Genomic DNA, 27,821 nt, shown 5'->3' with positions numbered 1-27,821 from the left:
TAACCGGGGTCCAGAAAAGTTCGGTTTCAAAAATACCCGTGTTCGTGTGGACTAGGCCTTAGACAGAAGACTAAAGATAACAGTAGGGTTTTGAGTGAGTCCACATCTGACATTACCCCACCAACCCCAACACTTTCTAGCTATATGAAAAAGAAAAGGATAGCCCAAAAAATACTTAAATATAAATCAAATGCTTTGTTTAGGGAGGAGACCAAGGCAAATACCAGAAGGGAATATTTGGAAAACCCGTTATATAGGCTTAGCTTAAAAGCTCATAGTGAGAGGAACTATAGGGTAAATAAGTGTCATCGGATGCGTCTTAAAGTTAAGATTGCCCTTAGATACATGTTTGATAAGAGTCATTGCGAGAAGGTTAAAGCTAAAGCTAAAGCTATTAGCTTGTTGAAGTATAAGTCTGATAAGAGTCATCGCGAGAAAGTTAAAGCTAAAGCTAAAGCTAAAGCTATTAGCTTGTTGAAGTATAAGTCTGATAAGATTTTTCGTGAGAAAGTTAAAGCTGTTAGTGTGTGGAAGTATAAATCTGATAAAATTCATCGCAAGAAACTTAAAGCTCTTAGCATTCGGAAGTACAAGTCTGATAAAAATCACCGAGAGAAAATTAAAAGTCAGAGCATTAGAAAGTACAAAGAAGATCATGTCCAGAAACAGTGTGTTTTAGCTGCTGTGAAATTAAAGAGACAGCAGGATAAAAAACTGGCAGAGCAATTTGATGTTGTTATGCAGAAGTTTTTAGATAAAGTTAGACATGGCACTGACTTTGTGTGTTGTATTTGTAACCACTTGTTGTTCAGGCATCAGGTGTTAAAATGTAAAAAGGAACAATATAATAGCAGGAAAGCAACATCTGTCGTTGCGGAGCAGTGTATTAATGAGCAGTATCTCCACATTTGTAATGACAATTGTTTAATGCCTTGTCAATGGTTGGATTCCCCTAGAGGACAACTGTGGATCTGTTATACATGTCATTACAAAATTAATAAAGGTGGAGTTCCCCCAGAATATGCAGGAAGCAATTTGATGGTTCCTGCTATTCCACAAGAATTGGCTTGTTTAAATAGTTTAGAACAGCATTTGGTAGCCTTACATATTCCTTTTATGAAGATGTTGGCATTGCCTAAAGGGGGGCAAAATGGGGTACATGGTCCTGTGACATGTGTTCCTGCTAACATAGTGGAGACAAGTAATTTGTTGCCCCGCTCCAATATGGAAGGGTCATTGCTGCGTGTGAAATTAAAGCGTAAATTGACATATAAAGGGCATTATGAGTATCAGTTTGTTGATACAATGCGTGTAAGGCAGGCGTTGCAATATTTAAAACAGCATAATGTCCATTATAAAGACGTTGAGTTCAATGATGCATGGGTAAATGAATTTTGTAGGGAAGAAGACATTGTTGTTTTAGGGACAGATGGTGATCAGCAGGTTGATGGTAGTACTGATGTTGCTGACCAGGGTCAAGACGAGCTTCTTCATGACAGACAGCAGCACTGCATGTTCCAGGATACCTGTTTGATGCCTGTTGATGTCGGTCAGGAAGTGTTGGAACAGTATTTTGATGATGTGTTGAATGTGGCCCCTGGAGAGGGAAATAGTCCTGTTAGGCTGCTGTCTGATCATGCTAATGAAGCTAAATGTTTTCCTGTGTTGTTCCCCCATGGGCGTTTTACTTATCATAGTGGTAGACAACATCGTTTGACATTGTCACGCTATTTTAATAACCGTATTCTACATGCTGATGGCAGGTTTTCCCAAAATGTAGAATATATCTTTTTTGCACAATATATGTCAGAGGTTGAGCAAGTCAAGAATAATGTTTCCATTGCGTTATGTAAAGGTAAAGGAGGTAAAACTTTTGACAAGATAAATATTTTGGAAGATACAGAATCTTTAAATAAGTTATTGCAGTTTGACGATGGTTATCGTTTCTTGAAACCGATTAGAGGTACTCCTGCATTTTGGCAGGGAGCACAGCGGGACCTGTTAGCTTGTGTCCGTCAGCTTGGTGTTCCTACATGGTTTTGTTCATTTTCTTCCGCTGATTTGCGCTGGCAGAATCTCCTTAGTAGTATTTTGAAACAGGAAGGAAGAACAGAGACTGTTGACCAATTAGAGTGGGCTGATAGGTGTGACCTACTGCGGCGAAATCCTGTCACAGCAGCCAGGATGTTTGATTTCCGTTGGCATTGTTTTTTGAGAGAGGTCTTGATGTCGGCCACACATCCAATTGGCAAAATAAAGGACTATTTCTATACGGTAGAGTTCCAGCAACGTGGCTCACCTCATGTGCATTGTTTGTTTTGGATTGAAAATGCACCTTTAATAGATAAAAATACGGATGAAGAGGTAGTTCAATTTATTGATAAATATGTAACGTGTGAGCTCCCTACAGATGATGACACACTATTGGACACTGTCACATCTGTACAACAACATTCAAAACGGCATTCAAAATCGTGTAAAAAGAACAAGACTGTCTGTCGCTTCAATTTCCCAAAGCCCGTTTCAGCGCGTACATTTATTAGTCGTAAACCGGAAGTTGTGAAGTGCACATGTCCACCAGAAGCAGGTCTTCTTTGTCCTTGTCTGACTGAGTCAAAACTTATGAAAAGAGAGGTGGCAAGTAAGATTTTATCTGACATTAAAAAGGCTCTTTCAGAGGAGAATTGCTCTTTTGACAGTGTAGAACAGTTGTTTTGCAGCCTTGGTGTAAGTCAGGAATTGTTTGAGGATGCCTACAATCGATTGAGTAGAAATACACATGTTGTTATGAAAAGGCAAGTTAATGAGGTTTGGATCAATCAATACAATAAGTCATTGTTGAAATGTTGGAGTGCAAATTTAGATCTTCAATTTTGCGTGGACGCCTATGCGTGTGTTGTGTACATCATCTCTTATATTTCTAAGGCAGAAAAGGAGATGGGGCTGTTGTTAGGAAACGCCCAGAGGGAGGCCCAAAAAGAAGGTAATGTTAGTGCTAAAGAAGCGTTCAAAAGACTTGGTAGTGTCTACTTGCATAACAGAGATGTCTGTGCTCAAGAGTCTGTTTATCGTTTGACGAACATGCACCTGAAGGAGTGCTCTAGGAAGGTTGTATTTGTTCCAACGGGAGACAATGTTGTTAAAATGAGTTTACCTTTGAGTGTTTTGAGGCAGAGAGCTACATCTGGTAACATTGATACGGATGATATGTGGATGACTGGGATATCAGACCGATACAAAAACAGGCCAAATGATAGTACGTTCAATGACATGTGCCTGGCAACATTTGCCTCAGAATTTCGGGTTCTGACTAAAAATGAAAAATGTTCATCACCTATTGAATTGAAGAATGGCTGTGGCTTTGTAACAAAAAGAACCCGAACGCAGCCAGCAGTAGTTCGATATGCACGCTTTTCACAGACAAAGAGTCCAGAGAAGTTTTATCAGACTCTCCTCCAGTTGTTCCTTCCTCATAGAGTTGATATAGGGTTAAACCATTTCAACTGTGAAACCTTTAAGGAAGTGTACACTGTAACAAATTGCTGTAAAATTTACAGCAAAATTTTACAGTATCTTCTTGTTTTGTCATTTTACAATTTTTAACTGTATACCGCAATGCATCATGGGTCAAAACTAATTACAGTAACCTGCTGCATAACTCCGCGGTTACATATTGTAAAATTTACAGCAAGTGTGTTCTGGCATGTAGATGATGTGTATTACAGGTAATTACTGTTGATATTCTGATTTCGGCGGTTAACTCCAAGAAGAGAGGAAAGGAGCAATGGCGCAGCAAGGCTAAGAAGTCAGCAGATTGGTGAGTAATAGTATTTGTTTCAGTGATGGTAATTTCCCAGAACTTTAGCTAAAACAGCATTTAGCACGAGGGCACGACGTCTTTACATCGCATTTTTTTCTCTGATAAACAGACTGTGAAGGTAGCATTACAGCTAATGTTGATGTCGGCCAGATAAAGTTGTATTAGGTTAACTTAATAGCTATTAGTGGTGTAACTTTACAGTTTTGGACCGAGCTGGAAAAGCTTGCTTCATAGACATTGGGTTTAAAATAGTGCTGTCAAAGTTAACGCGTTAATTTTGGAGATTCATTTTAAACATTTAACTTAAAAATAACAATTAACGCCGTTTTGTTTACTTCCGGTGGTGGCTGACCCGTTACGTTACCCGTTACGTTACGTTACGTGTGCAGGCAAAGCATACCGGCTGTTAACTTTATTTGGTTTTAATATTGTTTCATGCGAGTAAGTAACCGTTTAGATGACCAACACGCGGTTAGTTTATCCACATGATGATGAAGTTAGCTCCGACGACGTCCTCCGAGCAGTGACGCTCCACCAGCAGCGACCGTAGCGGAGCATCACAGAGGCAACAGCCCGGTCTGCAGAGCCGGTCGGCCGGGTACACAGCGTAGTCCCCGGGGTAAGACAGAGAGCCGATTAACTTAACCGCAGGTCTTTAGAGGTTCACCGCCGGCTGGTTTCATTCTTGAATGTTTGTTTAGTTGTTGATTAGTTTGTGTGAATGAAAAGTGAAGCTTCATGTGTAACTGGACAGAAGAGCAGCGCTGCCTTGGAGATGTAGGAATCACCATCTACAGATCAATAAATAAAACAATGAACCGATCAGTCTATAGCTATTCAATTACGGAGGGAAATTCAGTGATGTGGTTGTTTTCTCGTGCACGTCCGCAGCACAGCTTGGTAGGAAAAAAGGAAAAACAAAATATGTTACCTCATGCCCATAAGTGGTCTGGAGTGGTCTTGATGGTTTTGATATTGATATACCTGCACTTCAACCATGACATGTAGTAGGCCTGGATTGTTTTGTTATTATTTCTGTTGGAGAATATGCAAGTGGCCTTTTTCGTGCCAAATTTGTTCTTCACAGGAGAGAAACTGTGTTTAAAGTTTAAAGAAAGCCATTAAAATAGTCTTTGAATTTAAATATGCTTTTTTGTGTTTATTCTTCACTAATTTGATGATTATACATGCTTTCTTAAGAGAACAAATGCAGTTTATTTGTTGATAAATTAATTAATTACAGAAAATTGTGAGATTAATTAGTTCATTTTAAAAAAAAATCTATTGACAGCCCTAGTTTTAAACACCCCTACCTCATGTCTCCTCTCCTCTCCTCTCCTCTCCTCTCCTCTCCTACAGCACATTTCGGTTAAAATTAGGCTTTGGAGAGCCTTGTGAACGTCTCGACTGCTTGGAGAGGTTCGTGAACGTCTCGGCTGCTTGGAGAGCTTCGTGAACGTCTCGGCTGCTGTCACCTGCACTTTGGCGTAAGTAGAAAGTGAGAGTGCTTTTGGTATGGAGTAATTTTTGTCTCATATATATCTGTAAACACACAGAGGGTGATCTACAAATGCTCCTTGGTTTGCACACATGTTTTGCTATCCACAAATACAAATTTCTAATTTGTAACTTGTATTTTGCTGGAATGATGCCACGGCTTAGCCGGCCGACCACCTCAGCAGCCCGGCTGTAGCCTCTGTGACAGTTCGCTCATCCAGTGGTAGCCTAGTTAGCTGCTCCGCAAACGGCGGCGCAAACTTCCAAACAGTCATTTGGATAAACTAACCGCATATTGGGGATCTAAACAGAAAACATATTAAAACTTAATAAAGTGACATATTAACAGTGGGAATTAATTAGTGTGAATCACCAGCTGTGTGTTTGTGGATCTGTGTGGATCTGGAAATACGTCATTAAGTATAGAGATGCGTGTGTGTGATTGGTGATCCACAAATGCAGAGTCACACTTCACAAACAGAATTTTCTTTTTTGTTTTTTACAAATGGAAAATTATACATTTACAAATACCCCATATATTTACAAATACACATGTATTTGTGAAATTTGTACTTGTGGATAGCAAAACACGTGTGCAAACCAAAGAGCATTTGTAGATCACCTTCTGTGTGTTTACAGATATATATGAGACAAAAGCCTTTAGAACATGTTAAAATAATTGAAATGAATGTAAAAAAAAAAAAAAAAGCTACTTCCCCAGTATTGCACGAGCTATCTGTAAAGAGTAGAGAGCTAAACTACCACCTGGAAGAGCTCTCTACTGTATGCACATTTGTTGTTGTTTTTTTGTTGCTTAAATAACATTTTTCTCTTCTCTCTTTCATTTAGCTCCACACAGGCGAGAAATGTATCACTGCAAGCAGTGTGCCCATGAGAGTAAAACTATAATAGGTTTTACTAATCATATGAAACTCCACAGTAATGCAGCAAACTGCCCTTTTACCTGTGGTGTACCTAATTGTACTCGTGCATTCAGTAAATTTGCAGCTTTCAAGTCTCATTTGTACAGAGATCATAAAGGGTACAAGTCTGACAAAAGTACTACAGATGAGCCTACTGGTACAACGCTGATTTGTCAGATTGAATTTTGTCAGGCTATATTTACAAATGTGAAGGAGATGCTTAATCATCTGAAAGGCCATATAACAGAGGGCAGACAAATAACATGTCCCTTCAGGGCTTGTGAGAAAACATTTGGTGTAAAATCGACATTTGCATCTCACATTTCGAGAATACACAAAAAAAGTTTGGCAGGAGAAATACATGAGGTGGTGTTTCCACACCCAGCCCAAGAAACACAATTTGAAACCCCTTCCCAACTTGTGAGTCCGCCCTCTACCTCTCTCTCTGAGTCTGACGCAGATCTGGATGATATTGTGGATGAAGACCTCTTTTTAAAAAACTTGTCTCTCTTTTACTTGAAGCTTCAGGCTAAATTAGTTTTGCCAGCATCAGTAATTCAGACCATTATTGAGGAAGTCCAGGACATCCATGATGCTGCTCAGTTGCATATCTTTTCCAAACTCAAAGAGAAGTTGTCTGTGCTTGGAATTCCTGACACGGATATCACAAATGTAATTGAAGAGCTCACAAAACATGACATATTAAAAAAAGGCAACAACATTTTGCGTACAGATCAGCGTCGCAAGTCAGTATTCAAAAACCACTTCAACTATGTTGCACCTCTGCCTTTGTATTTAGGTGTAAATGACTCAGGGAAAGAATGCTTTGCACAGTATGTGCCAATAAAAGAAACTATTACTTCTCTCTTTGAATCTGAGGCTTTCAGAAAACAATATGAAAAGTCCCATTCACGCCTCTCGTCCCGTGATGTGTTGGAAGATGTATGGGATGGACAGAATATGACTGATAATGTCTTGCTTAAAACAGAAACGTCATCTTTAGCCTTGATTCTCTATCAAGATTCTTTTGAGGTAGTCAATCCGTTAGGATCAGCCCGAAAAAAACACAAGGTATTGGCGGTTTATCTGACACTTGGTGATGTTTTGCCCCACAATAGATCTAACATCGATCAAATGCAGCTTGTTCTTCTCTGCAGAGAACAAGACTTCAAGTCATTTGGACAGGAAATGGTCTTCAGTCCACTGATAAAAGATCTGAAGCAGCTGGAGGACAGTGGCATTGTTTTGAGTAACGGCAAAGTCATCAAAGGTTTTGTATGTGCGATAGCTGGAGATAATCTTGGCTCTCACAGTATTGGCGGCTTTGTGGAAAACTTCAGCAAGAGTTCCCATTTCTGTAGGTTTTGTGATATAGACAGAGCAACATTTCATTTGAGTCCACTGTCCACTGGGTCAAAGAGAACAAAACAATCATATCAGCAGCATGTACATGGACTAACAGGAGGCAACACAGATCTGGTGTGTGGCATAAAATTTGACTCTGTGTTCAACCAGCTTTGTTACTTTCATGTTTGCCAGCCTGGTCTTCCGCCATGCCTTGGACATGACCTTTTTGAGGGTGTTGTATCTGTTGACCTGGCGTTGTGTATCAACCACTTGGTAAACCAGGAAAAACAGTTCACCTTTGTGGATTTGAACAGAAGAATAAGTCGGTTTGCATATCTTGGAAATGAAGCAGATGACAAACCTCCTGAGTTCAGCCCCGGTAGTGAGAAGTTGAGCGGTCATGCTGTACAGAATTGGTGTCTGTTGAGAGTACTGCCTCTGTTAATTGGGGACAGGATCAATAACCCTTCTGAAAATGGTGTCTGGAAGTTGATTTTGCTCTTGAGAGAGATAGTTGCTTATGTATGTGCACCAGCAATTACCGCAGACCAGATTGCCTACTTGAATGTTCTTATTGAGGAATACATTCAGTCCAGAGTGGAGCTGTTTCCACACCGTCCTCTTAAACCTAAGCACCATTATCTCTGTCACTATCCTGAGCTTATTCTTCAGTTTGGACCCCTGATACGTCTTTGGACGTTGAGATTTGAGAGCAAGCATACTTTTTTTAAACAGTGTGCCAGGAAACTACATAACTTTAAAAACCTGTGTGCTACTCTTGCAGAGCGACACCAGCTCCTCCAAGCATACTTAGGTGCAGGAATTTTTTTCCCTCCTGTCATCCAAGTTGAAAAAGGAACTGAATTCTATGTTGATGACTATAGTGAGAGAATCAAGGTAGCAACTGCACCATTTAACTTCACACATGACTCTACTGTAGCCACCTGTGCTGTCAATGTCAAAGGGACAAAGTACAAAAAAGGAATGCATGTTGTTTTAGGACAAGATGATGAGGGCCTTCACGTGGGTGAGATCATATTGATTTTGATCCATCGTGGTGACTGTGTGTACTTTGTTGTGGGAAGGCAGCAAGCTGTGGATTTTCCTGATTTGGGTGTTCACAGTTTAACAGAGGTTGTCCAGGAGTCGGGCTACATGTGTGTGAAGCAAGAAGACCTGCTTGATTATTATCCTTTAATGGGGTACAGTCTGAACGGTACATCAGTAATCATTATCCATCACTCTCTCCCAGATATATACTAACATGGCAGCGCCAGGGGAGGACATAAAGCAAGCTGTGTTGTCAGTATTACCCAGTTTACCAGAAGATAAACTACAGTCCCTCCTGAACAAGCTGGAAAGCATTGGTGTGGAATCCCTAAGTGACCTGCAGTTTATTAAAGAGGAGGATCTTACTGCTGACATTACACCTATCCAGTGTCGGAGGCTCATCAGTGCATGGCAAACCGAAGGTATTTCTCAGATATCCCGCTTATAATAACAATGCACAGCAACAACAAAAAATGTTTATTAAAAGTTTGCATTTTGTTTGTAGATATTAAGTAATGTTATCACTCTTTTTTTCCCCTTGTAGTGATACTGACTGCCATCGAACCCTCTGACTTAAGCTTAAGTACCGTCACACAGTATCCTTCATCTTCTCAATCCCGCTCTAGCTCTCCAAGTCTGTCGAGCTATGATGGCTCCGAAATGACAGTGAATTTAAGTGCCTGGCCTGAAAAATTCAGTGTTCCTTGGAACAGAATGCCTACTGGTATCAGAAACGCCATTGCGCAGATGACACGTCCCTCTGCTAAAGACCGCAGGGAAATGGTACGAATAATTGTTGATGAAATGAGGCTGAGTGAATTAAATCCATCAAAGTCTCAGTGCTTGACAGTGGCCAGGAAGATTGTAAAGCAGCATCCAAAAAGCTTTGCAGATGTCTTGAGAGATGGCACTGTAATTGGCAGCGGCTTCGGATCCCTTGTGACTCAGTTAAAAACGCGGGTAGAACATGTTAATCGTGGAAGCACTCTCTCTAGACGAAGGAAGTCAAAAAATGCCTCAAAATCACCTGCAGATATAGCTAGAGGACCAGCTGACCAATACGGCTGCGTGAGATGGCAGCCTAACTGTCCAGTGGACGAAACTGAAGAAAGTCTCAAAGATAAACAGAGAGAAATGAAAGACCTCTACAGCACTGAGGGACCATCTGGTGCAGAGAGAGGACATTTGACTCACTTAATGAAAGCAACCTACTACTTACAAAGAAAAACTATCAATGCCAGCCCACCCCCTTCAATCACTGAGCTGAAGAATGAGTGGCCATATCTTTTCACACCAAAAGAGCTTTACAGCCACTTCCAACTGCTTACTGACACTGACATACTGCATAAAATGGAGAAGGGAATAGAAGACAAAGGGAAGCTGATCCTCAAGTATTTTGAGCAGAAGCCAGCAGGGCCTAATGCAGACGAGAGGGAACGCATCCTGGTCAAGTACAACAACGAAGACAAGTGTGGTCCATTCCCATGTGTGATCCTCCTGCTTATGGCACACTTCAAAGAGAACCCTGACGGACTCATTTTGCAGACAGATGTAAGTGCTAAATTGTAGTTTGTAGAGATAGCAGAAGTACACATGTTCTTTACTCAAGTGGAATGACTTCTCAATTATAAAACTAAAAAGTCACACTATAAAAGACATTTCTGCAGCCCTTTTCTCACATCCTACCCTTTCTGTTAATTTTAGAGGTATGCTAATAAGTTGTACTCAACAGTGAGACTGTCAGTTGTCTGTCAATTTTTGTTTTGTTTTGTTTTTAGGTGTTAGGAACCGCAGCCGACGCCGAAAGAACACTGCTGCTTCCTGACTCTCCAAGACTAATTGTCTTAGGTATGCTATACAGTATTTTTAATGCCTACACACTGGTGACAGCATTGACTGGATGCCATATCTCCAGAACTAGGGGAGGGAATTTCTTCAGATTTGGCACAAATATCTATTTGGAAAAATGGATGAACTTATTAGATTTTGGAGGTCAGAGGTCAGGGCTACTGTGACCTGTGTGATGTTTTTTGGCCAAGAATCCATACATTTAATATGACAAATGTCTAATAGTTTAAAATGAAGTGACATTACCATTCCAAAAGGTTCAAGCTATAACGGCTAAGAACGCAGGGAACCCAAACGCACGACCACAGGCTGAGTTCAAAGTCCAAAAGGTTTTATTCAGTGTCAAATAACAGGCAGGGGTCAAAACCAGGCAGGCAGAACGATCAGCAGACAAATCCAAGAGGGGCAGGCAGAATCTCAAAAACCAGTAAACAGGCAGACAAGCAGGAAACCATACAGGCAGCACAAACGCTGGAAAGCTAGGAACAAACACTCTAGACGATCTGGCAGAGGACAAGTGGAGATGGACCAGTATATGAAGGGGGCTGATGAGGATTGAGACCAGGTGTGGAGATGGGCGGGGAAACACAGGTGAGGGGAATGAACTGATGAGTGGCTGACGAGGGTGGCAGGATCTGTAATGACAGGAGAATTTAGAGATCTGGTAGACATACACATAAACACACTGATCAACCCATGACAAAAGGTCTGCTTTATTGTGATGTCATAATTTTCTGCAGAAACCCCTCTCTGTCTGTTGTTCAACACCATAACTCAGGGACAGAAGGGCACGTTGTGCCCATATTTCACATTTGGTCAGAAACTAAATTGGTCACTCTAATCTTAGAATAGAATAGAATAGAGAATAGAGAATACTTTATTCATCCCTAGCAGGGAAATTTACGTTAGTCCAGTAGCTCATACAACAATGACAAAAAAGATGAACACAAAAATACATTTTAACAAGTGTTATATAAAACGATTGCAGCAGGAACAAATGATCTCTTAAATCTTTCAGTTCTGCAGGTCAGGGAGATGAGCCTTTTGCTTCGGCTGCTCCTCTGACCTGAGAGGGTTTTGTGTAGAGGGTGTTGGGGGTCACCCAGGATGGTCTTCAACTTACACCCCATCCTCCACTTAACCACAGCCTCTACCAGCTCCGCTCCCTCCCCCATCACAGAGCTACATTTTTTGATGAGCCTGTCTAATCTGTTCCTGTCCCTGACCTTGATGTTGTTACCCCAGCAGACAATAGCAAAGAATGTAACACTTGCAATGACAGACTGATAAAACATACGGAGCATTACATTACATACATCAAAAGACCTGAGTCTTCTTAAAAAGAAGAGCCTGCTTTGTGTCCTTTTGTACACATAATTTGTGTGTACGGACCAGTCCAGCCTGTCATCAAGGTGTACTCCAAGGTACTTGTATGACTGAACCCTCTCAATGTCCACCCCATCCACAGTCACAGGCCGTAAGGATCTTTTGGACCTGCCAAAGTCAATAATCATTTCTTTGGTCTTTGATGTATTAAGCAACAAGTTGTTGTTGTTGCACCAGACTGTGAACGCCCCCACCAGGTCCCTGTATTCATCTTCCTGTCCCTTCTTCACACATGCCACTATGGCCGTGTCGTCAGAGTACTTCTGAACATGGCAAGATTCAGATGTGGATGTGAAATCTGCAGTGAAAAGTGTGAAGAGGTAAGGTGAGAGCACAGTACCTTGTGGTACTCCTACACTGCTCACCACTGTGTCTGACATGCAATTCCCCAGCCTCACATACTGTGGTCGCTCTGTAAGATAGTTATAGACCCACAAGATGATGGTTGGATCTACACCCATCTTCTCCAGCTTTCCTCTCAGAATACTAGGTTGAATTGTGTCAAAGGCACTGGAAAAGTCTAGAAACAGCAGTCTCACATATCGCCCAGGTTCATCCAGGTAAGAGTAAATCCGATGCAACATGTAGATGATTGCATCGTCCACCCCAATGTTCTCCCGGTATGCAAACTGCAAGGGGTCCACAGAATGCTGTACTTGAGGTTGAAGGTGGCGAAGTAGTAGTCTCTCCAGAGTCTTCATAATATGAGAAGTCAGGGCTACTGGTCTGTAGTCACTGATTCCTGCTGGCCTCACCACTTTGGGAACCGGCACCAGGCACGAGGTCTTCCAGAGAAGAGGGATCCTACATGACTGCAGGCTCAGGTTGAAGATGGTACGGAGAGGCACAGCCAGCTGGGCAGCACAGTCCTTAAGGAGTCTAGCTGAAACACCATCAGGGCCAGCCGATGGTGTTTCAGCTAGACTCCTTAAGGACTGTGCTTTTCTTGGGTCCCCACCTTGAAGCTGTGCTGCTGATTGGAAGATGTGTGTGTGAAATATCCACGTTTTAGCAGAAACATCCATATCTGAAACATTGCCTGCTGTCATGGAGACCACTTAGTGTTCTATCAGTCAGCTTTACTGGCCAATCATATCAACACGGAATTTAAATGTTGTAAAGTATTGCAAAGACAAAGACCATAGGACACATTAATGTAACAGTTTATTGTGGATATGCTTATGTGGAAAACAACAAGATAAAAACATTAACATATAAACCTATGTTTGTTTATGTTTAGGTGAAGTGCTCACATCAGAGGAGTGGATGCTGAGCATCGAGGGGCAGGTGGTTGTGCCTCCACACGCCAACTTTTTGGCAGGACTGGCAGCGTTGTTTTCGTGCTACTACAACTTCAATCTTGTGTACCAGGAGCAAGCTGCATGCACCCTGGAATTCATCCAAAGGTAACTAGATGCTTGTAGTGCTTGTTAAGTTTGCTATCATGACTACTGGACAAGACATTATTTTGACTTGCCAGCACTAACAGACAGTGGACTCCTCTCAAGCCAGGGACATGCTCAGTGGTGTAGTATACATCAGTTTAAGGCTTATACCCTCCGCTTTTTATATCAGGTAACAGGTTACCACCCATCAGCCAAAACGCCTTTGAAATCATACCTTCTTTCTTCTAAGTGATCTACCCATCTATCCAGTGGTATACCCACCAACACAGACACCACTACACCACTGGACATGCTGTGTTATAGTAGAGTGTATATGGCACTTGTTTCATGGTATGAAACAAATGTTCAACATGTCTAAGTCCAGTTTTGTCCATTTCTGATCAAAATCTTTCTTTAAAAATCTTTTTAAGTCAATGTATTTCTTTCAGTTACTGGTAATTACTGTTCCATAGTGAAATAACTATAGCTTTTTTCAATCCATCAAATGTAATACAAACCCAATCCCTGTCTCCACCCAGTCACAATAATGTTAAGTTATTAAGTTATTAACGTACTGTCTTGTGGCAAGAAATACAAACTACCCTTTTTAACCGTTATGACCCTACATAAGGTGGTCATTGCATTGCAGAGCTATTTTCTATTTCAGCTTGCCTAAGTGCCTGGACTGCAAAAATTAAATGATAATGAAAAATAATAAACAGCATTGTTTTTGTTGCAGATTTGCCCATGGAAGGTCAAACGATGGGCTTGTATTGTATGACCTGATTGATTCTGCTGGCTTGTCACAGTTTTTCATGAAGTTTTGTTATTTTCTTATTTTAGGTGTTTTGTTGGCATCAACCCCAGCAGTGGCTCAAAGATGGCAACGCTCAAGAACAGCATAAATCCCCATGTGTCCTCCCTGCTTAAGAGGTTGATGGACTTCGAGTGGCTGTCTGCATAGACAAAGATAAGGACTGTCCTGTTTGATGATGTTCCTGATATTCCTTTATTCTGTCTCATAACGTTCCGTTATTATCTCAAAGGACCTCCGAGTGATTTCAAAAGTGCAAGTAGTTCAGAGTGTTTGCTTCATGTGTTGTAATGTTACATATTATTTCATAGCGTGGTGAATGTGTAGGTCACAACTTGTCCACCAGAGTGTTTTGGAGTTGTTGGATTGTGTATTTGATGAGTTTGATGAGAGAAACCAAGAATTAATCCATAACAGTAGATGAGCAGCTACTAGCAGCAACCTACTGCTATAACTATAGGGGTTATGGCAATGGGCCAGTTTGAGGAAATGTTGAACTATCCCTTAAAATGCAAGTTTCATGCAAGTACAAATGTAAGTTTTAATAAAAGTATTTTCTAACAGTTATGACACTGTGTTATTATTTTTTTCATTCAAAATCTGCATAATTTGCAAAGCAGCTACTGTAAAAACCAATATTAACTGTAAAAACATTTTACAACAACATATTGTATTATTTATTTACAGGTATTTACTGGCAACTTTAGTTGCCAGGTAATTACTGTAATTTATTAGAATACAAGAAAAAGCTGTAAACTAGATTACATTGAATTCCTGTTTTCTAAAAAATAAAACAATAAGTTACTGTAATTTATATACAGCAAAAACCTGTAAAAGGTTTACAGTAATATATTGTAATATCTTTTTACAGTAATAAACTGTGATTTTACAAGAATTAGCTGGCAACTTTTTTGCCAGGTATTTACTGTAAATTCTACAGTCAATTCTTTACAGTGTATACGTCTGGTCAAGTAACATTTTTTGATAGATCTGTGCATTCTGTTAAATCAGTAGTTGATTTAAGGCGAGACACCCCAGGTGAATAGGGTAAAAAATTTAACTAACAGCTATTGCCATGAAACTTTCTATGTTTATTACTTAGATTGAGACAATTATTTTTTGTATTACATGTTTTCTTAAATATTATGCTTACATATGGAAATTAGACATTATATAATTAAATATGCTTGAATTTGTGTACATTTCCAGACCCGAAATCTGAAGATTGGATAAAGCCACTTTCAAAATTCTTGTTTTATTTTGTTGACATATTAAAGTCAAAAGTTTTTACAGAGGGGATTTTGGATATCTTTTTATCACTTTGTAAATGAGAAAATACTGTCACCAGCCCTAAAAAATCAAATTTCGCCCTGTTTTTAGGTATAAATTGTTGTATAAATGAGGCTGTGAATGATATATCAACAATCCCCTCTGTAAAAACCTTCAGAATATAGGCGGGAATACAACTGGAAGGTTTGGTGTCTATAAGTGCTGCTGAACTGGAGATTTCGGGTCCAGAGTATAAGAAAAAGCTCATTTTGAGAAAACGGCCTTTAAAGATTCTATTGCAAAAATTCCACAAATTGGCTCTATGCACAGCTCTACTTCCTGAACTTAAGGCAGCTCCTTTGTTTCCTGTATTACATTATTGGACAAACTGATTAATCCAGGTGTGTCTGACCAATGTGACTACTCAGACACACCTGGATTAATCAGTTTGTCAGTAAATAAAAGAGCTGCCTTGAATTTAGAAAGCAGTGGAGCTGTGCATAGAGCCCATTGTTACTGGAAACAAGAGTGTCTGGCCACTGTGAATTTTAAGGTGTGTGGGCCAGTAGGTCAGAGAAAAAAATAAAAATAAAAATAAGAAACACTTTAGGTGTAGCCTAGTTGGGCTCATCTGTAATATGACAACCAATGTTTTCAGTTTCTCTCTGTCTGGCTAAAAATCATATCTGGCCCATGTCAGTGTCACATCCGTTTCACCTCTGTCACTGAGAAGTAAACTACTGCACAACACGTGATTCTGAGGATCGATGCTCATTTTAAGCCCTGTACCAGCGCAGGGACATATTAAATCTCCGATCAGTTCATTCAGACGTCTGATGTGTAAAAAAAAAAAAAAAGCCACCGCTGTGTATCGCGCTGTCTCCGGCGGCAAACACTCGTTTTTTTTTTACGGGTGACAGCTTCCGCGATGACGCACTTTGTAAAGGGATCTTATGGCTCGGTGAGTTTCTGTGCTGTGTCTTTTGTTGTCTAGCAAGTGAGAGTTGCTGTTTTATTTTACGTGAGGATTTAAATCGATTTCCTTTCCCCGTTTTTAAAAGTCCCTCCGCTGTTCAGAGCGCATCACGTGATGCTTCTAAACGAATCACGCTGTCGGAAAACGACACCAGCCAATGAGACCCTCCCTCGTACTTTTACGATTCGTCGCTGGTACAAAGGAAACCATTTTTGGAACCGACACATTAGTGCAGGAGAGAGAGAGGGAGAGATAGAGAGAGAGAGAGAGATAGAGAGAGAGCTTCACAGCGATACCTGATATGACAGGAGTCTGAACAGACGCGGCTCGCTCCGCGATAGAACGCTCAGTTCTGGTGAATTTAGGAGAAATCTACAGGCGACACCAGTCAAAGTGAAGTAAAATAAACACCCATAATGTGTATTTTAGACTATTTTTTTTGTATTAGTCTGAAAGAAGACATGTTATGGAAGCAAAATAGCCCAAAATCTCAAAATTGATAAGTGCATGAAAAAACGATGTTTTTGCCTGCCGTGTCTCGCCTTTAATAGAAGTTTGTTTGAGATAGAGGCAGATGAATTAGAGAATGTTCAGAATACCATTGATCGTGACGGTGTAATTGAAGACTCATGGTGTCAGCTTTGTCCAGAGCAGGAGTTGGAGCGTCTGGAGTGCTTGGAGGAATTGAAAGAGTCTGCGCAGGCTGTAGAAGGTCATGAGGAAAACATTCCAGATTTGGCTGTGAGTAGTGAACATGTCTCGCATTTGGAGAAAACGAGCAACATTATGTCTCGGGCAGATGGTTTGGCTCTTGTTAGGTCTCTTAATCAGACACAGTTGAATGTTTTTTATCAGATTAGACAATGGTGTTTGGATCGGATAAATGGTAAAAATCCTGCACCGCTACATGTTTTAATAACTGGCGGTGCTGGCACCGGTAAAAGCCATTTAATAAAGGCCATTCAATATGAATCCATGAGGTTATTGACACCGGCTTGTAGTCATCCGGATTCTGTGTGTGTGTTACTGACAGCTCCTACAGGGATTGCAGCGCATAATGTACATGCAACAACAATTCATACAACTTTTAGTATTGGTATGGATGTACGTCTGCCGTACACGCCTCTAGGGGAGGAGAAGTTAAATTCTCTTCGCGCCAAGTATCGTGATCTACAGCTGTTGATAATTGATGAAATTTCTATGGTAGATCACAATCTGTTGTCATACATTCACGGTCGATTAAGACAAATAAAACAAACTGGTGACTTTTCTCCCTTTGGTAATGTTAGTGTTGTTGCTGTTGGAGATTTTTTCCAGCTGCCTCCTGTTAAAGGGAAGCCACTGTATGTTGATGGTGTTGGTAGTACTTTGTGGTCTAATCTGTTTAGTGTTGTTGAATTAACAGAGATCATGAGGCAAAGGGATTCCATGTTTGCACAATTGTTGAACAGGGTTAGGACTCGGTCCAAAGGGACACCAATGCTGGACAGTGATGTAGAGTTGTTAAAACGCTGTGAAACTGGTGAGGTGAGCTCAGCCTTACATATTTTTGCAACTAATAGACAAGTGAATGAGCATAATGACAAACAGCTGTTTACAACATGTGGAGAAGAATATTTTGTTGTAGAGGCACAAGACTTTGTTAACAGGAAAACAGGGAAATTAAAGTTATTAGAAGGCCATCATGCCAAAGCTTCAAACACATGTTTGGCAGAGCAGTTGCTTTTAGGGAAAGGTGCACGTGTAATGTTATGTAAGAATATTGATGTTGCAGATGGTTTGGTTAATGGTGTGTGTGGTACGGTGACCCATATTGTTCAGTTGAAAAGTGGTGCGTTTCCTCAAAAAGTTTTTGTAAAGTTTGATGATGAACGTGTTGGTTCACAGAGGATGAAGCAGGCTCAAAGAGGGTCATTAGATTTAGCCGGTTCTGTAGGCATTGAACCTGAGGAAGAAAGAGCTACAACAAAGGGTGGAATGCGAAGACAATTCCCATTAAAATTAGCTTGGGCCTGTACAGTACATAAAGTACAAGGCATCACTGTTGACAAGGCTGTTGTGTGTCTTAAAAAAATCTTTGCAGCTGGGCAAGCATATGTGGCTTTAAGCCGCGTGAGGAGTCTGTCAGGGTTAATTATTCAAGATTTTGTGGAAAAGGACATTTACTGTAAAGATGACATTAAAGATGCCATTCATAGTATGCACCCCTTTCTTAAAGAGGATATTCAAAAATGCATATCAAGTCCAAAGAGTTTTAGTGTGTTTTACATGAATGTTCAAAGTTTGACTCGACATGTAGCAGATGTGGTGATGTGTACACAGCATTTGCAGCCTACCTGTATTGCTGTAACAGAAACGTGGCTTTCTGCAGACTCCTCATTAAATATGGTGCAGATCAATGGGTACAGTTTTAACAGCTCTCCACGAAGTGTATCGTATAGTAGCAGTGATCCAGTGTTGAATGAATTGCAAGGACAACAACATGGTGGTGTTGGCATGTATTGTGCTGAAAATGTGTCAGGTGACATCATTAATGTAGCAGATGTCAATATTGAGTGTTTGGTGTATCATTTGGTTAGTTTTAACATTCTATTGGCAATCATTTATCGTCCCCCATTATATCCCCTCTCGTTGTTTAAACAGTATCTTGGGAAGTTTCTAGATTGGCTACATCGTCATGGTGAAAACATTGCTGTCATAGGTGATTTTAATGATGACATTTGGAAGTCTTCATCGATTGTTCAGTTTGTGACTGAAAGAGGGTATGTTCAACTAGTCAAACAGGCCACAACTGAAAAGGGCACATTAATTGATCATGTTTATGTGAAAAGCACACACTACAATGTAGAGGCAATGGTTCTCCCAACATATTTTAGTGATCATGAGGCAATAGTCTGTACATTTTGTTAAAGTGAAATTCCGGCGTAAGTGTAAACCATGGTCAAACACACCGTAACACCGAGTTAGACCCCCCCTCGAGAGATCAATTTGCCCGACCGCTACATTCACGAGATCCACCAACTTCAGCAAATACCGCAATATCGCCACACACGGCGCTGTCCGGATCCACTGTCTGACCGCAACCAAAACGCCACCATTTGCCCAAAATAATGCTCAGAACTGCACCAAATGTCATCAATAGTACACACAGGGTCCCAGCACGTAGTACGAGTTGTCAAACATCTGCTAGCTTTGCCTGTTTTCTTTAGCAAGGAGATGCAACTCAACTCACCTACTTCTCCTCCGGGAGCCGCTCGTTCGTGAGGAAGCCCTGACGAGTCGATCACCGAGTGCACCGGAGTTCCGCAGCTCTTAAAAATGCTCATTTGCGCCTATATCGTGGCCAGCACTTGATAATAATAGTTATAAAGTGATATGCAAGATATAAAAAAAAAAAACTCTGATTGTATTTCCATGAGGTAATTGTTGATTGAGCTGCGGAACTCCGGTGCACTCGGTGATCGACTCGTCAGGGCTTCCTCACCAACAAGCGGCTCCCGGAGGATAAGTAGGTGAGTTGAGTTGCATCTCCTTGCTAAAGAAAACAGGCAAAGCTAGCAGATGTTTGACAACTCGTACTACGTGCTGGGACCCTGTGTGTACTATTGATGACATTTGGTGCAGTTCTGAGCATTATTTTGGGCAAATGGTGGCGTTTTGGTTGCGGTCAGACAGTGGATCCGGACAGCGCCGTGTGTGGCGATATTGCGGTATTTGCTGAAGTTGGTGGATCTCGTGAATGTAGCGGTCGGGCAAATTGATCTCTCGAGGGGGGGTCTAACTCGGTGTTACGGTGTGTTTGACCATGGTTTACACTTACGCCGGAATTTCACTTTAAGCAGTACTGTATTTGTTAATGTTCATAGTTAATGTAGTAACTGTTTATATACACAGAAGCACTTGAGCTAATATGATGTTGTTGTTGTTGTTGTTGTTGTTCTAATTAAAGCAGAAGTAAGTGATATATTTGTGTTAATATAAGTCTTAAATAGTTATATCTTCCGACAGCAATCACTTACATAGAGTGTTTGGACCGAAACACGGGTCTGTCAGTCACTCTGCTCTGCTCTGAGTCGAGGAGAAAACATTTATCGTATCCTACAGTTTTTATCCAATGAGGAGAGAGAACGGCATGCAGGGCTGTGTGTGCAGCCAAGGGACGCCGTGAATGTGGCGACGTAGGGACGAGGACTGTTATGGTGCGTTCAAGGAAACTCGTATTTTTCCGACCTGTGAAGTCGTACCAGTTCGATCTGGTACGAGTTCACCGGTCGGAAGTTACGAGTGGCCGTTATAGTGACTTTCACCGGTAAAACAGGTCGGAAAAACACGAGTGGGTTGCCTGGAACGCTACAAAGTCGTAAGTTGTGACTTGAAGCTGTAATTTACGATTTCAAAAGCCTGCCTGGAACGCAGCATTAGCGAAAACGACCGGACCACTTACTTCTGCTTTAATATGTGTATTTTTATGTTGTGATGGTTTCTTTTCTTGCATTACAAAAGCATTTTTGTAAAGTGTGAAAATTGTAAAAATCAATAGGTAATGAACTAAATTGACAAAAGATTTTCAAAAATCAAAATGAAGGTAATGATACATTAGCCCAATTACAGAAAAAGTATGATTGGCTGTTAAATGATAACATTAATATGCTGTATGTGATGCAGGTTAGCTTTGCCTTTCCATGTGGAAAAAAAAGCTAGGCCCCAGTAGGTGGTACACCTGGTACTTCGGTACACAGTGGCAGGGTTCAAGCCCCTGGGGGGTCAAATCCCACACATGGAAGTCTTGTTAAAACTTAAATCCTGCATCACATACAGTAATTTTGTCCCATCGCAGTTAAATTACAGTAAAGTTTAAAATATTTATATTAGGAAGCTCAAATGCATGTTCTACTGCATAAAAATCAAAAATGTGCACTTACTAGAGAAGTTTTTGTCTTTGAGTAGAACTATGGGTATTTATGTCCACTTTGTGCACTGTGTTGCTCTTGTTTTTGCCTCTGCTTTGTTGTTTTAGGGTGTCCAGGATGTACAGTGTATGATAGTGTCATCTACTTCATGAGTTTCATCTGGACCCACCTTGATACATCTTCCAGTTGGATTCCCTCCCATCTCAAGGACACTGCTGTTTTCCCTCTCTTATTATGGTTCTGGTACCACTTCTTGTGATTATGTTTGAGGTTTCAATTTATTTTTTAATTATCTCATAAATGAGATCAGATTTGACTAATCATATGTGAAAAGATGCATTAAAACCTGAATAAAATGCCATAGCATAAACAGTGTAGTGTCATTTAGAGGGACATCAAAATCTGGATGTTTCTGGTTTAAAAAAAATAATTAGTACCGTAGTCCCCCTGCTGTCAAGTACTTGCTATAGCATTTTTTTAAAAACTCAAAACAGGTGGGTTTCTTGATGATGATCAATGGTAAAGATGATTTCACAGACAAAAACATTCCTGAATTAAATATTACCCTTTAAGAAGTCTTAATGTTGTCCTAAAAAAAATGACATGCCTTATTATTGTGGTAGCTATGAGCTAAGTTGTGATAATGACTTAACAAATCAGGTTTGTGGTTCAATGAAAGTGCAGTTGCACTTTGTCCAAGACAAATCTCTCCCACAGGAGACCAATAAAATTACTTGGACTTTGAAGTACATCAAATTAATGCCAAATATAATGAATGATAAAATAACACATGTCCATCCTTATGTTAGGTGTGTAAAATAGTGTAACAACTAAGCATAATGGCACTGCTTCTATCGTACAAGCTTGTAAATGTGTGACCTTTAAGTTTTAATTACCTATTTCTTGTACACACAAATTCAGTGAATGTTCAAACCTGTTGAAATGGTGTAGATTTGACATGTATTAATCAAATAAAGTTGCTCGACTTAATTTGACCTGTCAATAGTGGGGGAGACTACAAATATTTAATGGACTTACTGATTTTCCATACCACCATACAGTAAGTAGTATACCACCAAAGACCATGAAAAAAATTGTGTGTTCTACACTGTTATAAACTGGTTAAACCAAGTGTTATGCAAATGAAAGGTTGATTAAAAGAACCTCCAGTAGGCACACCCATTAACATGGAGAAAAGATGTTTATTTTCATTCATTAAAGGTTTTGAGGTTTTGAAGCAGTTTGGATGAAGCATGTCTGAAAGAGAGCTTGTTTGAATATCCAAGGCAATTTTATTTGTATAGCCTGTTTTTACAAACAGTTTGTCTCAAATTGCTTTACATGGCATCGTAACAACATCCTCTGCCCTTAGACCCTCACATCGACTGAGGAAAAACTCCATGGAAAACCCTTTTAAGAGGGAAAACCAGGAGAAACCTCAGGATGAGCAACAGAGGAGGGATCCCTCACCCAGGATGGACAGACGTGCAATAGATGTTGTAACGGACAAGAAAACAGTTTATAACAGAATTTGGGAGACATGGAAATGTTAAAGGGACAACGAAGAGTTTGTTTCTCATATTAATGTGGATGAATCGTTACCCACACTTGTTAATGGGTCCATTTTCGATAAATATATAGTTTTGTCTCTCGTTATTTTGCTATAATTAATGCTGGGTGAGCCGACCAGCGTTTCCTTACTTTTGGTTTCGCAGACGGTGCACGGCGCGTCATGGGAATAACGCCGCCGAATCGCCGTTTATGGTCGGAACTACGACGGTATCTGATCGTCTTCGAACCTCTGACTTTCGTTTTTGATGCATGAAAACATTCTTGGCAAGACGTCCGTCTTGTGCTAGTCCAAGAAGCTTATGGTGGGAGGAAAGGCAGGGAGAGCTGGCCAGCTCAATGGGAGGACTGGATGGCAGACTGGTTCATGGGAAGGGAGGGCAGGCTGATTTAACAGCAGGGGAAAGGGGTGGGGTGATGCAGGCAGCAGTTCGTGCTGGGAGATGGAGCTCCGGTGGATCTGTGGAAACACAGAGAGAGTGACAGACACGAAGGCCAAACTACTAAGTGCAACTGATAATGATAATTGAAAATGCACTGAGGGGAGAGGAGAAGAGGGAAGGGAAGAGGACTCCATGTAACCAGTGTGTATGCATGGCATATGATCCAAAATGACGCAGCTATAAATGTCACACACAATGATGTACAGATAACTTTTTGTCAGAGACATTATATTTTGACAGACCTCAGTGTGAGTTAGGAGGGAACCTTCACCTAGGACGGGCCGATGTGTAATAGATGTTGTAGACAAATAACAAAGTTTGCAACACAAAATATAGTAAAACATGGAGATGGTTAACAACAGCTGATGATGGAACCTTCTGGTGGGAAACAGGCCAGAAAGCAGACCAGGGAGCACTGCAAGTGCAGAGGGAGGGATGAAGTTCTGTCAGTATTTATTACACCGTCATTCACTCTCTTTGTGTTTTCAAAGATCCCTCCAGTCTAAAACATGCAAAAGGAAATGAGAGGTTATGGTCATCTCACATGAAGTTTGGAGCCAATCGGAGGAGTTATGAGTAGTTGAAATTTGATCCACCAGGGGGCAGTAACGAGACATGTGCAGGTGCGTTCAGGGGCAGTCCCTCATCACACACGTGAAGTTGGAAGCCAATCAGAGAATGCTTTAAGGAGTTATGATGAATTGATGTTTCATGGCGAGTGATTGAAAGTCGCCACCACCGCCACGGGCTGCTTGCAACATGAAGTGACATGTGTGTCACTGTGAAGATTCATCCACTGATCGTCATGTGGCTCCAAAATGTAGTTGATTTGGTCAGGAGCCTTGAGTTGGTGTTTGTCAATGTAAAACATGGCACTTCCTGTTTCCACAAGGGGGTGCCATGAACGAGACTGCCTTCAAGCAATATGATGGCGTTGAGGGAGGGATCCTTATCATCTACAGACATTTTGAAACAGTTAGGATGAAGACTGGGGGAGAGAGAGCTGTTTGAATATGAGTGACAAGGTATCAAAATGACGAGGCCATAGCGGCAACACCCCTTAACCAAGAGAAAAACTTTTAATAAATTTTGATCAGCATGGTCTCTCGATGATCTGTAATCAATTTGAAGTCGATTGGACAAAATCCCTAGGACGAGTTTGTTAAAACACAATGTGTGGAAATCAAGGCAAAATGGCAATTTAAAATCAAAATGGCCGACTTCCTGTTTTGAGTAAACCAATAGTGCAAGATACTTTTTTGTTTGTCTGGTCAACATTCCTGTTTCCACAAGGGGGAGACATGAGTGAGATTGCTTATGAGCATATGGAGACGTTGAGGGCGGGGCTCTGATCATGTACAGAAATTTTGAAGCAGTTTAGATGAAGTATGTAGGAGAGAGAGCTGCTTGAATATGCATGGCGATGGATCAGAAATGGCGGCACCATAGTGGCCACGCCCCTTGACGTAGAAAAAAAGCTTTTAATAACTTTTGATCAGCATCGTCTCTGGATGATGTGTGACCAATTTGAAGTGGATCGGACAAAATTCCTAGGACAAGTTCGTTAAAGTACAACGTGTGGAAATCACACCAAAATGGCGAGTAAAATCTAAATGTCCGACTTCCTGTTTGGAGTAGACCAATGGTGCAAGAGACATTTATGTGCGCATTGACAACTTACACATGTGTACCGATTTTCATGTTCCAACTCCAAAAAAAACCCTATGGGGAGGGGTTTCTGAAAATTTAAAAGGGGTGCTATAGAGGCATTTGGCCCCGCCTATGGGCGTGACCCCTATCAGATGCAAGAGCTTGCCACCCTGGACCTGTGTACCCATTTTCATGATGATACGAGTTCATTAAAGCCATCAAAAAGCCAAACGTATTGTCATGGCGAGGAATGGTCGCCGCGTCGCCACACGGACGCCATTACTCATAGCTTCACAGCGTTCATGATGTAGCTTCACCACCTTAGTCTGCATGTTTTAGAAGTGGAATGAAGTTGATGGGGTCAACTATGTGGCATCAGTACACGCTAAGGTAAAACCTGGCCACTTCCTGTTACCACCGGGGGGCGCCATGAGTGACGTAGGAAATTAATATATTGGGACGTTCAGGGCGGAGTCGTCATCATGTCCAGCAAGTTTGAAGTTGATCGGATAAAGTATGTGGGCGTGAGAGCTGTTCGAAGGTGAAATGGCGAGCAAACGAAAAGTCGCCAAAATCCTCAAGGCCCCAGAAGCCACGCCCTTTGACCTAGAGACCTGCGGAGCACAACTTTTGATCAGAGTGGCATCTCGATGGTCTCTAGCCAATTCGAAGTCAATCGGACGAAATCCCTAGGAGGAGTTAGATCAAACAGGTCAAAAGTTCAAATCAAAATGGCCGACTTCCTGTTGTGATTTCACCATGACATTAAGAGGCTTTTTTGTGCGTCTTGCCATGTTCTATAAGCCCACCAAATTTCATGCGTCTCGGTGAAACACAAAGGCGGGGCTGATGTTTTGAAATTTTCTAGGGGGCGCTATTCAGCCATTTGGCCACGCCCATTCCCAACGACTTTAAAATATCAAATTTTTCGCCAGTCCTGATGTGCATGCCAAAATTCACGCGTTTTGGGGCATGTTTAAGCCTCCAAAAATGCGATTTTAGGGAGAATATAATAATGAAAGAAAGAATAATAATTAAAGCCGCAAGCGGCGATGGCGGGCCCTCGCTCGCCCATGCCACCGCGGGGCCTGAGGCACGCCGGGGCTGTGGCGCGAAGGTGAAAGGGAGAAAAAACCTGGAAGGAGGCCAAAAATGCATTCAGGGGCGGCCCCTCATCACTCATGTGAAGTTTGGAGTGAATCGGACAAAGCATGAAGGAGTTATGAGCAGTTAAAGGTTCGTCCACCAGGGGGCAGTAATGGGATGCATGCAGGTGTGTTCAGGGTCAGTCCCTCATCACACATGTGAAGTTTGGAGGAAATCGGACAATGTTGATGTGAAATATGGCACTTCTTGTTTCCACTAGGGGGCGAATGAGTGAGATCGCCTACAAGCATATGGAAACGTTGAGGTCGTGACCCTGGACCTGTGTACCAATTTTCATGTTGATACGAGTTCAATAAAGCCATCCAAAGGGCAAACGTATTGTCATGGCGAGGAATGGTCGCCGTGTCGCCACACGGACGCCATTACTCGTAGCTTCACCAACTGGTTCTGCATGTTTTAGAAGTGGAATGAAGTTGATGGGGCAAAGTATGTACATTTTCCAAATTTTAGTACACTTCCACCACCGGGGGGCGCTATGAGTTACGTGGGAAGTTAATATATCGGGACGTTCAGGGCGGAGCCATTGTCATGTCCAGCAAGTTTGAAGTTGATTGGATGAAGTATGTGGGCGTGAGAGCCACTCGTATGTACATGGCGAGCACGCCATATTTGATGAGCCTTAGCAGCCATCCCCTTTGACCTACAGACTTGAAAAGTACACCTTTAGATCAGTTTTGCCTGAAGCTGATTGGATGAAGAATGTGGGAGGACTTTTTTTTCTACCAAAACAATTGAATCTAAATGGTGCACTTCCTGTTTGGTTGAGGTCATGAGGTCATGCACATGCACGCACAAACATACACACACACACACGCACACACACACACGCACGCACGCATGCACACACACACACACACACACACACACACACACACACACACAGCCTGGTTATAATTATTTCATTTTCAGTCAACATGTACTGTATAAAAATAATAATTTAAGGATCAAAATCTGCAGTATGACATTGTATTTTATTTTAATATTTAATTATTAATTATTTATTTTTATAATAATCAGTGAGAGGATATTTACTTACTTAAATTTAATTTTATAATTCTTCTTGATATGTTTCTGTTTTATATTGTGTTTCTGTTTTGTATTGTGAGCTACCTGATTAATTGGAATTTCCCTTCAGGGATAAATAAATTATTTCTATTCTATTCTATTCATAAAACAGACAAACCAACAAAAAAAAATCTGTATTTTTCACGTCAGAGGACACATAGCAACAGTAACCAAGGGGTCGGAGCTTGCGCTGCGCTGTGATTGGTCGCCTTGAATTCGAACTCCAGCGGTATAAATAGGGGGCGCCGATAGCCGCTCATTCCGTTTGTTTCAAACTTAGACTCACTGCGAGAGACAAACACCCTTGAGGCTTTTGCTAGAGAAGTGCTTTTCAAAGCTTGTTGCAGAGAGAACACTTTTCGACCTCAAACCTCATACACCACCTTCAACTTCACCACCCAGATTTCACCTAGGCGGGACCAGCCACTCTTTACAGTAAGTACATTGTGTGTAACTTAGAGCTTGGTTGTTGCCTTGTCATGTTGCTCTTGCTTGTGGTATTAATTGTGTTGGTGTGTTACAAACTAAGCTGTGCCCTGCAGTAAATTAATTGAAACGTTTTGTTGAGCTCAGCCTGGCATAGCAGCTAGTTAGCATCGTGGCTAGGTAGCGTTAGCGTCTGAGCTAGGTAGCTGCAGCTACGTAGGAGGACACAGTGGTTATTTCAAAGTTATGGAGTGATAAGTTGTAGTGGTGCCCAGT

The 27,821-nt window shown here is 41.2% G+C and overlaps 3 protein-coding genes across 3 annotated transcripts in view; all 3 read left to right on the top strand.

Moving 5' to 3' along the window:
- The window catches only part of LOC146960259 (uncharacterized), a 112,690-nt gene that overhangs the window by 72,159 nt on the left and 12,710 nt on the right, over positions 1-27,821 (top strand). The gene's annotated exons all lie outside the window — the stretch shown is intronic.
- LOC146960260 (uncharacterized) lies at positions 346-19,225 on the top strand. Its single transcript, XM_085772490.1, has 4 exons — positions 346-3,531; positions 10,183-10,192; positions 15,043-15,092; positions 16,862-19,225. Exons 1-4 carry the CDS (start codon positions 346-348, stop codon positions 19,223-19,225), a joined length of 5,610 nt encoding a protein of 1,869 aa, XP_085628616.1.
- LOC146960261 (uncharacterized) lies at positions 9,245-10,170 on the top strand (the record flags this gene model as incomplete). The annotated part of the gene is made up of 1 exon (XM_085772483.1): positions 9,245-10,170. A coding segment is annotated over exon 1 (873 nt), but the record flags the coding sequence as incomplete, so codon positions are not given.

The sequence above is a fragment of the Trachurus japonicus genome, unplaced genomic scaffold (genome assembly GCF_045865225.1).
Source record: "Trachurus japonicus isolate A0001 unplaced genomic scaffold, Traja_1.0 AP030520.1".
Classification (NCBI taxonomy): domain Eukaryota; kingdom Metazoa; phylum Chordata; class Actinopteri; order Carangiformes; family Carangidae; genus Trachurus; species Trachurus japonicus.
This window is presented reverse-complemented; position numbering and strand designations above follow the sequence as displayed.

Coding starts and splice junctions, on each gene's coding strand:
- LOC146960260 (XM_085772490.1), top strand. CDS start 346: ATGTTTGATAAGAGTCATTGCGAGAAGGTTAAAGCTAAAGCTAAAGCT. Junction 15,093..16,861: donor TTAAATCAGTAGTTGATTTA/AGGCGAGACACC, acceptor TGTCTCGCCTTT/AATAGAAGTTTGTTTGAGAT.